At 37.9% G+C, this 12,403-nt stretch overlaps 2 protein-coding genes across 3 annotated transcripts in view; one reads left to right on the plus strand and one right to left on the minus strand.

The window, feature by feature from the left end:
• The window catches only part of SP2353, a 741,117-nt gene that overhangs the window by 400,820 nt on the left and 327,894 nt on the right, over nucleotides 1-12,403 (minus strand). The gene's annotated exons all lie outside the window — the stretch shown is intronic.
• geko overlaps nucleotides 1-12,403 on the plus strand; it is a 47,847-nt gene that overhangs the window by 5,909 nt on the left and 29,535 nt on the right. Inside the window, exon 2 of the mRNA XM_065231979.1 lies at nucleotides 5,384-5,672. Within this exon, the coding sequence (XP_065088051.1) occupies nucleotides 5,384-5,672 (289 nt within the window). The remainder of the gene's footprint in view (nucleotides 1-5,383; nucleotides 5,673-12,403) is intronic.

Below are 12,403 nucleotides of genomic sequence, written 5' to 3' on the forward strand. Positions count from 1 at the left end.
TTAGGATCAAGCAAAATAGCTTTAGATAAATACAATTCAGCCTGCAAGTTTTCTTCAAAAAAGCCATTTTAAAACCTTATGAATTTGTTAAGGAATTTTTGAAAGCAAAACAACTTTTTCACATATGACCCATGCAAATCAACTTTTATGCCACCGCCATGCTGCAATTAGTTTGCTTGTTTTTTTACAATCTTCGATTTTCAATCAATATTTCCTTAGATATAGCAATATTTTGGTAAATTTAACAATGAGCAAACATTTAAATGCGAAAATAATAAAAAATCTCGGCAAGCTCGATCTGAAGAATATATTATTTTTTTTCAATGTTAAATAATTGTTCAAATCGACGTTTTACGAGGGTGGACTTAATTTTTTCGATGTTTTCACGTACATTTCACATAAAATTTAATATGGCACTTAAAACTAGGCCACTTAATAAGAACTATTGTAATAAATTTGGATATTCAACAAGATTTTTATACCATCAGTTTATATTTGAATTATTTTGATAAGACCGGATTCATAAATCCTTTTCTATCTTAATTGATGCTTTCCTAGTGGATTCAGCATGCGGCTAGGGGAAATGGCTCGGAAAGGGTTTTTATTGTTGCTAAATAGCTTTTATTGTAGCTTTCAAATGGTTCTCAATGCGTTCGTCATACAACCAATCTTGAAGAGCTTCGAGAATACACCCTTCAGAACCTTCTTCAGGGTGGGCCAACTAGACATATTCAAATCTTAATGAGGTTTTGGTGGATGCATTAATGACAAAATAGCCTTGAATGTTGTTTTATAGTTGCTTTGTAGTATTTCATAAAACTTAAAATGTTACTTGGGATTGGTAGTTTTGTTCCTTATCACAAAATATTAGACCTATTCGATATCTATTTTATTTTGTCATTAGGGTGCCATTTCTATGTTAAAGTGGTGTGGTGGTTATACAACATAAAGGGTGTACGGAATCAAATTGCATCACAATAAAAGATTCGGCAAATTCACCCATTCAACCGATCAACCTTAAACTTTCAGGGAATAAAAGAAAACAAAGTATTCAGCTTTTCCCATGTTCATTTTATTCAATTTAATTGTCATATCCAAATGCACGTACTTTTCTCTCATAAGATCTTGTACAATTCTTGGACAAACTTTTTTGTGTGTGGAATCTATGTTTTCTTCATATCTACCTCTGATTTCACTTCCTTAGGGTGTCTCTGAAGTGTCTGCTTCATGATGGCCCAGTACTTCTCAATTGGCTGCAGTTCCCGTGTGTTCGGGGGTTGAGAGGCTTCGGCACGAAATTGACCTCCTTAGCCTTGTGCCGCTCCAAAACATCTTTCGAGTAATGTCACGATGCTAAATCCGGCCAGAAAAGCGTAGGACCACAGACAAACAGACGTAACTCTTTGAAAAACTTGTTCTTGAAAACATAGTATTTCAAAACATATAACCTCAGTAACGACATCTAGCTGGCTTCTCGCGGAAAACAAGCTTGTTCGCTAACTCGTACACAATATTGCATGAAATTTCTATAGAATATATAGAAACGTCAAAGTGATCCGATGCCAGCGCTGCGGCGAGTAGTTCGCGGAACTGATAATATTCAAATCAACCGTTAAATGCATGAACGAAGATACACAATGAAGAGTTTCGTCTGTTTGTCTGTTGTAGGACCATTGTGTGACCTCAGAAGTCAAAGTAAACGCTTTTGGAGGCATTCCTTAAAGTATAAATGCCCATTGATTGTCCCAGTTGTCACGAATGGAGTGTCCGCTTTCCACATGAGCAAATTGCTTGCCGAATCATGTATTTTTTGACAAAATTTGACATCTTCTGTTTTCTGCCGTCCACAAGTAAATGCTTCCAGAAATTAGTTACGATAACATATTGAAAAATGTGTTAATTGTTAGTGAACAAAAGTAATGTTTCATTGAAATACTTTAATCTTAATAAATTGAAATGTTCCCTCATTTCAATTCCGTAGAACCATTCTGAACGGCCATCCCGTTGTGGTTATATCACATCATTGCTAATAATGTACATATATATCTATATCTTTTCCGGTACCATGGAGTCATCAAAGTAAAAGTGAAAGAAGAGCTGCAAAATGGAGCACATGCGATACGAAAATAGAGTGATGCTCGTTTAGAAAATTGCCAGAGACACTATCCATTTTCCGAATTGGTGATACGGTTTTATAAGACGCAACTTGGAACTCAAGATCATCATACTAAAATAATGGACGTCGAAATATCGTAGAACACATCAGAAATCATGCTTGGCATACTAACTTTGCACATAGTTGACGGAACATAGTTCTTTTTGAAGCAGTAGATAGAATAAAGTGTAAGCTTGTTATAGATATAAAAAAAAGTAGATTTCAATGCTAGTAGTAAACTGTATTTGTTTTTGCGTTGTAAAAATGAGGTGAGTAATGCTCACTACACATCTCGGAATTTAAGTATTAAATTGATTAGTGTTGATTCAAATGTTAAGCTTTACCTAATCTTCGCATGTATATAGTAAACTATGAGCCTAATCTATCAATTACTTTATTGAAAAAAAAGTTCAACATCTGAGTGAAAAGTTGTTACCAAATGAGCTGTTGGTGTGTACAACTGTGCATGCCAAGCATGTCAGAAATAACATGGGAGATTTTCGAGAGGTTAGTAGTGACTAGCAGTGATGCAAAGATGGACAACGAGTTTACAATTAGGCTGGAATATTGGACAGAAGGGTGAAGAATCAGCGAAAGTTGGTGAGATCGTTTTACATTTAATTTTTTTTATTATTGCTCATATATACAAAACAATGCTGAGATTGGAAGGGACCATCAAAGCACCTGATTGAAGCAATTTGGATGGGGAGAGTATCATTGTCAACTCCCTGTTTGTACCCTTCTGTTGGACGGCTCGTTTTATGACAATTGTATGTTGGAAGAAGATTCTGTACCATCCCGTGGAGGCGTATAGGTGAATATTAGACTGATGCAAAATTTGAAATTTTTGCTCCACAATGCTCAAACGGTTGCTAATTGGACACTGATTAGCCTCCCAAAATTTGAACTCATTTGGTGAAAAACTGACTTGGTACAAACCATTTGAAGTTTGTATCTGAATTACTATGGAGAAACCATAATTTCGGTTCATACTTATCTCAAAATTCACCAGTTCACTCTACTTTGAAAAATGATTGCTGAGCTTGTTGAAAATTTTCTCAACTACAACTTTGTTGGAGACTATTTTTCGTTCAAATGTAAGAAACAAAAATTATTAATGATTCAAGTCACTGATGTCTTATGATTATGCTCAATCAACTGTTCAGCAGGCAACATTGGTGTTTATGGCGCGTAGAATAGAGACAAAAAATCATGGCTACTATGTCACACTGCAGAATACAGTGTAGCCTACAATAAAGTTGATTAATCTCACCATAATATTATCAATCTCTTAAACAATTAATAACTATTTAATTTGACGATTGGCTGAAAAATGATGTTCTGCAAAGTTGTAACTTATAAAAATTCCCATAAGAATAGCAATAGAATTTTTTTAACAGTACAATATGTAAAAAGGCTATAAAACAATGAACAAAAAGTTTTGTTTTCCCATAGTGATTTCCATATAACCTTCAAATGGTTTGTGCCAAGTCAGTTTATTATCAAATGAGTTTAAACTTTCGGAGGCTAATCAAGACCCGATTTGGAACCGTTTAAACACTGTGGAGCGAAAATTTCAAAATTTGCATCAGTCTACTGAATATACCTATCGATCCACCAAACAATCAGGACAATCAGAGGTTATTAAGCTTGATCAAATCGAACAGTGAGGAGCACCCACTGCTATCGGACTTAGTTTCCGTGCTACAATGAGTGATAGACAATTATCATCATCATCATCATCATCATCAATACTCCTATGCGACTAGATTACCATGCAACGTGACAATGCTGCAGTCACTACAAATCAATCTTGGCTATAGTTTTGTTCAAATGTCATACGGACTTTACAAACAAAATCCAAACCAATACCGATAAATCAATACATAATTTAGCAATCACAAGCCAAGATTTCAGAAATCTATCTATTAATAAAGTTGTCTATTCCATGTGTACGGGTATTTTTTGTGGTTCTAAAAATCCTGGACAAAAACTTACTGTTATAGGCGAATTATTTCCTTAATTAAATTCTTAGTCTACCCTAAATGAAATTCGTAATTAGCCAACACAACCCAGACAACCAGAATGCACGTATATTCAGAATTGTTTTCGTGATATACAAACATATATACAAACAAGCAATTCGTATAGAATGCAAATAAATGGCTTAAACGTACAAAAGTGGAGGCCATAAACGTGCATATTTTAATTTAATTTTAAACATCGTATATGATGTAATCTGTAATAATAAATTCATTTTGAAAAGTCTTACGTTGTAATCCGGTTTAGTTTGTGATACAGTACGACGGAAAAATGAGTAATCGCATATAGGTTGGTAATTTGCATTCTATACGATTTAAAATAAACATAATGCGAGGTATGCCATTCTTATATGCGATTTTGACTTAAACTGTAGCAATTTACGATACTGTCTGTACATTTTTATACGACTTCTGGTTGTATGGGAAAACCAGAACCAGCAGGTATACAAATGCTTAACATTCGAATGATTCCCCATTTCACTCCTTCGAATCTTGCTGGAAGACTCTTATGCAAATATTCAAACAAACTTGATTAACATTCGAACTGATATACTGACTCATCTTCAAAACAAAAAGAAGCCCATACAGGGACCACCAAAAGTGGCCCGTCTTGGGATTTGTTTTGCATCGCTGAGTAATTTCTATTTGTTCATTCAAACAACCGCTCGGACTTAATGTTTAGAAGCAGTATTTTTCAGCACTGCATACAAACTACTGCATTAGCGGCAATGCTGGGTGGTCAATGAAAGAGACAAAGCATTTCAATCAGTTGAGACTTATATTTGTAATGCATTCTTGAAGAATGTTGCTACGTTTAAAAAAAAGATTAAAAATTGCCAAATTTTAGGAAAAAAATATTAATCCTATAACCTATGACAACAAATACGCAAGTTTCAAACATCTCAGTGAGAGTGGATTCAAAAATATGATATTTTTTTTCGCTTTGTTGTCGCTTTTCAAATGCTCCGCTCCTCTAAAAAATACACAAATAAGACAGTACATCTGAGTATCTACGCAATAAAGGGGCATTTTTCCAAGGCTTACCGAGCATCTAATCTAAGGAAATCTAATCTACTATTTCTACTGACATTACTACGCACATTGTCAAACAGCTAATCCCATATCAATTTTATTCTTACTTATTTCCGGACGCCTCCCCAAATCGTCGTGGAACAAACCATCACAGAGATCGCCTCCACCGAAAGTGAAACCCCGCTAGCTCCACGGCCCTACCCTAGCAGTAGCAGCAGCAGCAGCAGAAGCAGTAGCAGTAGCGAAAGCGACAACACCAGCGGTGTAAGCAGCACACTGTCCGCCTCCGCCGCCAACAGCCAGACGGTAGACCTGGCCTCCCACAAGGAACAACTGAAGAATTCCCTCCGGGAAGCGTGCCTTCCGAAGCTGCTCTGCGAGATGGCTGCCAAACCCAACTACTCGCTGAATGTACGCGAGAAGGACCTGCTCTCACTGATACGGTAAGTGACGGTTGCTTCTGTAGTTTCAAGGTCACAGACAACATAACGCGTTCTTGCTTAACTGAGTCAAAATAGTTCGCTCACCAACCTCTTGACGCAACAATAAGGGGAAACTCGTGAAGTTTCAATTAGCACGTTTAGCCGCGGTTTCCTTTGGCGCTTTCGGATCATTTGTGTAAGCCATGGAAAAATCAGCGAACCGTTCGGCAACGATTGAATAACGATTGGCACGCGGTGGTATCTATAATTGCATTGTTTATCAGCTGCTTGGAAGGTGGCCTCTTCCAATGCGGTTTTCTATTGATCGTTATGTCTAAAATTATCCCGGAGCTATTTTTAAACAGGCATCAATTACGCCAATTTTGATGGTTGGTTGTCTGAACTGGGATGAAATGCTTGATACATTTAGCTTCTGTTTGCCTTATTTGGTGCAAGTAAAATACGGTTCCTGAGCCAACATCGATAAACAGACTGGTAGAGTACAAAAACAAGACAAAACAAAGCTCACGATAGAGACAAGTGGGAAACGACCGATCATAAAGCACTCCATACATTTCTGCCTGATTCAGCCGAGTATTTTATTGCGTTTTGGAACGTTCGTTGATTTTTCTAGCCTTATATGAGCTATTATTGCTTTGTTAACAGTAATAACCCATCGACAGAGTTAATCTATATGGCCGCTTTTTGATTCACGGTGTATTGACCGATGCTAAGCGTTAAACTGCTCGCTTGTTTGCCCAGTACATCGACATTGGAAAATCATACTACCCTTCTAACTATCTAAGTGAAATTTCGAACAACTTCCCGGAATATCTTCAGGTTCTCAATGAGACCAGCAATGAGCTTGATTTAGAATACTCATTTAACTTTGTTGCGGCCTCTCTTAGCTCAGTCGGTAAAGGCGCAGCTATAAAGCAAAACCATGCTGGAGGCCGCTGGGTTCGATTCTCGGTCTTACCTAGGAATTTTTCGGCTTGAAAAATGCTCCCTGAGCACAGAGTTAGTTAGTTAGTTAGAGTTAGTTGAGTTCGAAGCCGTGCTTAGGATTTCTGTTCAGGTGGCTAGCTGTCAGATTTGCGCCCCTCCCACTTGCGTCACTTTTATGATGTCCGCATCATATTCCACATGGGTAACGTAAAAGAATCAGAGTTATTGCAACACATTTTTACTTATTAAACTTGATTTCTCTGACATAAAGTGGGAGTTAATGGGCCCAAAGATAAGTACTTACCGAAAATATTCAACAAGACTGACGAGATGATTTCATATCTTTTCTACTACTTTTAAAATTTGATGGCTGGGGAAGGAGTTCTATTTCCTTTGTTACTACCGTAGCAAAGGTATTAAAATCGGATTTCACACGTCTTGCCGTCTGTGACCGATAGCCATCCACACAAGCTATCTCTACTGTATAAAACATTCCCAACCGATAGATCTCTGCTCGATCTGACTCGACAGTTTGATTACGACATCGTAGAATCAAATTGAATATGAAAAATCAACCCGGTAAGATGAAATTTGTTGATGTCTGTATGTGGGTCTATGGACGCGTTTAATCTATTTTTTTATGAGATAGCTTATCCGATCTATAATGTCGTATAACCCCATTTTTTCTTTTTTTTTTCAGGGGAAGACATTGTGTTTAGTTTGGTTGTTATGATTTAAAGAAGAAATCGTACGCATTTGTACTGTGTCGATACCAAGAGTTTTCTACCTTTCTAATGCATTCCAAAAATACCAGTTGGATTTTGTCTTTGAATTTGTTGCACGGCCAATGAGTTCAACCCAAATTTGAGGTCAGTTTATTCTTAAACGACAAAAGTGCAGGAACTCTGTGGTGAGAAAATTTACAACAGCCTACGGGAATCAAAGGATTTGTTGACTGGACGAGAGTTCGTGGATTTGCCAGTCCCTTGTCACGTGATTACAGATGGCGATCTGGTCGTTTTGTCTTCCAAAGGTCTTCAATGAAGCTGATTCACCCTGCTGCAACAAACCATCAGGCAGTTTTTTTTACAACCGGTAAAGTATCTGCAGACATTGGTAATCCTTGCACTGATGGTGGGTTCCATTCACATCACATCACAGTACCAATAAACTGAGGAAATCCAATCTTTGCTTTTCTCATATTCGGGAATTTTTTCCTGGAAAAGCCTGGACAAACTTGAAAAAACTTAACTCTAATTTGGGTTGGTTTCTTTGGCCGTATGCAGCGAGCTTTTTTTACTCACACGTTATTTCTAAACAATCCAAATATAAGTAATATATACTTTATTCCATTAGTAGGGCTACCTAATATTGATCAAAGAAGGTTGTAAATGACAAGAAACAAATTAACATTCGGATTCAGTTCGATGTTGTTCATTCTTCATTTTGTCAGTCCCAATTTTGTTTACTCAATTTTGACGGATAATAGATTCTTCGCAAATTTGGATTGTTTAGAAAAAGCGCGATCCCCTCGCTGTGTTTGCCCGTTAATTGAGCAATTAGCATAACCTTGGACTGTACATCTAAAACGGACTTTACACAGGTCAACATATTCACAATAATCGTATTCAATTTCAATTTCTTCAATATTCGGAAATTTTACAAGAATAAAGGCAGTTAAAATTTATGTCATCAATATTTTTGACAATATATCTCCTATTTTTTTATCAATATATTGATAAGTGGATACAGGTACTTTAAATCTTGCTCTATACATCATCCTTTTTCTTAAAGCCGATATCAGAACTGGCACATCACGAATTGGATTGAAACATTCAGGTCCTGTTAAATTAAAAAAAAATGTCCATTAAGGCCACGTCTATCTATGGATAATATCAAAAACGAGATTATACCATAGATTAAACTGTGTAACGTTTTTTTTTTTCCTTTGGTTTGTTTTCCATTGATCTTGTTTTCCGTGCTGAGCACCAATGCTACCGACGCCAGGAAGGCAGCTCCCACACCTGGACCCTACCTATCGACTCATCAACTCATGAACCGGGGACCAACGGCTTTACTTCCCTTCCGAAGGAAGGCGTGATCAGAGATGTTATGCCTCAGAACATCCCGGCGGCTCCGACTGGGATTGAACCCAGGCCTGCTGGGGTGAGAGGTAATCACGCTAACCACTACACCACCGGCGCCGCTGTGTAACAAAGGTTCTGTTCAGCTGCTCGGTGGATCAATATGGGTTTTTAAGATACATGAAGTTGAGTATTCAGGGACCCTATTAGAAGTCAAGGGCAGTTTGTAAAAGTTAAGAGGACATCACTAGATTTCAGAAATCGTCGTAGAAGCTCAAAGAACTTCTTAAAAGTAAAGGAATCGTTGTAAAATTTTGAGGAACTTAACTTTTTGATTTGTTTTCCGCGCTCAGCACCAAAGGTACCGACGCCAGGGAGGCAGCTCCCACACCTGGACCATTCCTATCAACCCATCAACTCATGAACCGGAGACCAACGGCTTTACTTCCTTTATGCCTCAGAAAATCCCGGTGGCGCCGACTGGGATTGAACCCAGGCCCTTTATGGTAATAGGCAATCCCGCTTACCACCACAAAAATCGGCGCTGCTAACTTCATATACAAAATATAATTTTGACGTAGGACTACGTCTGTGATTTATATATGGGGGTACACTTTGTGAAAATCGAAAATGGAACATGTAACAAAATTATGAACGATTTTAAACGTTAATAACTCAGCTACCCCTGGACCATTTTAACTAATTTTGTCACCAATTGATAATTCTACGCATCTGTTAAGGTTAAGACTTTATCATTTTCAAAATGTTAATGTTGAAAATTGTACGAATAGGCCAGCGCCGGTGGTGTAGTGGTAAGCGTGACTGCTTTCTAACACGCCAATGGGTCTGGGTTCAATCCCAGCCGAGGTTGGTGGGATTTTTCTGAGGCATAAAAATCTCTGGTCACGTCTTCCTTCGGAAGGGAAGTAAAGCCGTTGGTCCGGCCCATGTGTGTTTGGATGGGTGTGATATCCTACGCAGGTGTGGAAGCTGCCTTCCTGCACATTCGATTGCCGTCAATGGATGGAAATCGATGTCCGTCGGTGATTGGCACTAGATTGCGGAACAGAGTCCGACGTTAAATACAGGAATGAAGAAGAAAATTGCACGAATGTGCAACTGTTGCCTTGGTAGTTGACATTATCACAGATTGCTCGTGAACAGTGAATTCCCTAACACAGATTTCAAAGTTGAATTCCATCCGGTCTCACCAAACGGTGTTTATTCAATCACCATGTGGTGAGTGGTGGTGTTCTCTAGTACACAACGAAAGGCTCCCCGCAAGCAGCTAGCTATCAAGGCTGCCTTCAACCGCTGATCGAATTCAGTTCCAATCACCGTGTGTGGTGGAGTTCGGACGTCTGCATCAGCAACAGCAGCAGTGCTTTCGGCGCGTGGCGTTGAACATTGTTCTCCAGTACACAACGAAATGCTGCCTGAAATCAGCGAGCTGCAGCCCGCTTGAGCATCCATAGAAAGAGGAAGAAGCCGCACCACTATTTATCGGAATCAGTAGCTCTTCGTGAGTCGATGTGGGCCATCTATGCCAAGCGCGTTGGTCGCGGCATGAAAGTGGTCTGATTTCGATCCAGAGATGATGGATTTTAATTCTTAATATGCCAACCTATAGGAAATTTTTCTTCGAATCTGATAAAATTAAGACTATAATTTTTCAAAATGTCACTCTCTAAAATTGCACGAATGTGCATCTGTTGCTATGATAATTAAAGTTATCACCCATTGCCTGCGAAAAGCGATTTCCCTAACACAGATTTCAAAGTTGAGTTCCATCCGGTCTCCCCAAACGGTGTTTATTCAATCATCAATGGTGAGTCGTTGTGTTCACCAATAAACAACGAAAGGCTGCCTGCACGCAGCGAGCTACTCCCCACATAAGCATTAGACTGATGCAAAATTTGAAATTTCCGCTCCACAGTGTTCAAACGGTTTCAAATCGGTTCCTGATTAGCCTCCGAAAGTTTAAACTCATTTGATAAGAAACTGACTTGGCACAAACCATTTGAAGTTTATATGGAAATTACTATGGGACAACCAAACTTTTTGTTCATTGTCTTCTAGCCTTTTTCCATATTGTACTGTCAACAAGTTCTATTGCTATTCTAATGGGAATTTTTATCAGCTACAACTTTGCTGAAAATCGTTTTTCAGCCAAACGTCAAATTAAATAGTTATTAATTGTTTAAGAGATTGATAATCTTATGGCAGATTAAGCAACTGTATTGTGGGCAACACTGTATTCTGCAGAGTGACATAGTAGTCATGATTTTTGTCCTCTATTCTACGTGCTATAAACACCAATGAACAGTTGATTGAGCATGATCATAAGACATCAGTGACTTGAATCATTAATAATTTTTGTTCGTTACATTTGATCGAAAAGTGATCTTCAACAAAGTTGTAGCTGAGAAAATTTTCAACAAGCTCAGCAATCATTTTCTAAAGTAGAGAGAAGTGTGAATTTTGAGATAGATATGAACCAACATTATGGTTTCTCCATAGTAATTTCCATATAAACTTCAAATGATTCGTGCCAAATCAGTTTCTTAAATACTAAAGGAATTCAAATTTTAGGAGGATAATCAGGACCCAATTTGGAACTGTTTAAGCACTGTGGAGCGCAAATTTCAAATTTTGCATCAGTCTAATGAGCATCCATAGAAGAGGAAGCAGCCGCACTGCTATTAATCGGAATCAGTAGCTCTTCGTGAGTCGCTGTGGGCCATCTATGTAAAGCACGTCATACTAAAGAGTATAAAAAGAGAGAACCCCGCTCAAATTCCTATTCCTACACAAAACACAATCTCCTGCTGCAGTTAACAAATAAGATTTTTTTAATATGAGACCCCGTCACCATTGCGTACAACCCTCTAGGGCTGTCCCTTGTAGTTTTTTTTTAAAGCTTACATCTCGAAAAGTCACAAGACTGTAAAAAACTGGCCTGGACTAAAATTTACTCATGTTTTTTTTTTTCAAAAAATACCTTCTATCAATCTATAACTTTATATCATTCAGTCTAATGGCCCATTCGGCCCTGTATCGTTCGGGCTAGTAGGAGGAATGGATGTATTGTCGGCCTAAGTGTCCCTAATTTGGGCCCATATCTAAATTCAGCAATCGACTAAATTTTCAATAGCAACCAAAAATATCCATAAGTACTGTCCCAATAATGCGTTCATCTAGATAAAATTGATAAATAGCAGATTTTTAGCGATGGGCCCAATCTTGGATCCATAGGCCAACATTAGAACTATTTCCCCTACCTTTCGAAAATTTTACATGCAACTGGAACTTCTAAAAATGTATCAAAATTTGGATTTCAAAATATTATCTAAATAATGAAACGAGTTTCGGCTATACGGCCTGCCAAGTTCAAACGGTATGGTTTTAACAGCCCAACGTTTCAGCTGGTTTTTGCAGCCTTTTTCAGGAGAAACTGGAAGGGTTTCATGTTTATTAGCATTACTTAGTTCTATCGGCTACGTTCAATACATTGATTTCCATTGATATTCCTGTTGTTGTGTGTATTGTGGTTTTTGATTGTGTGTAAAATGCCTGCATATGTATTACTAAGACTATCTGTAGCTGTGTTCTATAAAATAGCAGCGCATGCCGATTTTCATACAAAATGTTCAACTTTGACATGATGTAATGTTGTTAACTTATGATCAATTGAGCTGAAACGCCAAAGAACTATATGTT

The sequence above is a fragment of the Ochlerotatus camptorhynchus genome, unplaced genomic scaffold (genome assembly GCF_037179485.1).
Source record: "Ochlerotatus camptorhynchus isolate MF236.1 unplaced genomic scaffold, CSIRO-AGI_Acam_v1.1 ptg000035l, whole genome shotgun sequence".
Classification (NCBI taxonomy): domain Eukaryota; kingdom Metazoa; phylum Arthropoda; class Insecta; order Diptera; family Culicidae; genus Ochlerotatus; species Ochlerotatus camptorhynchus.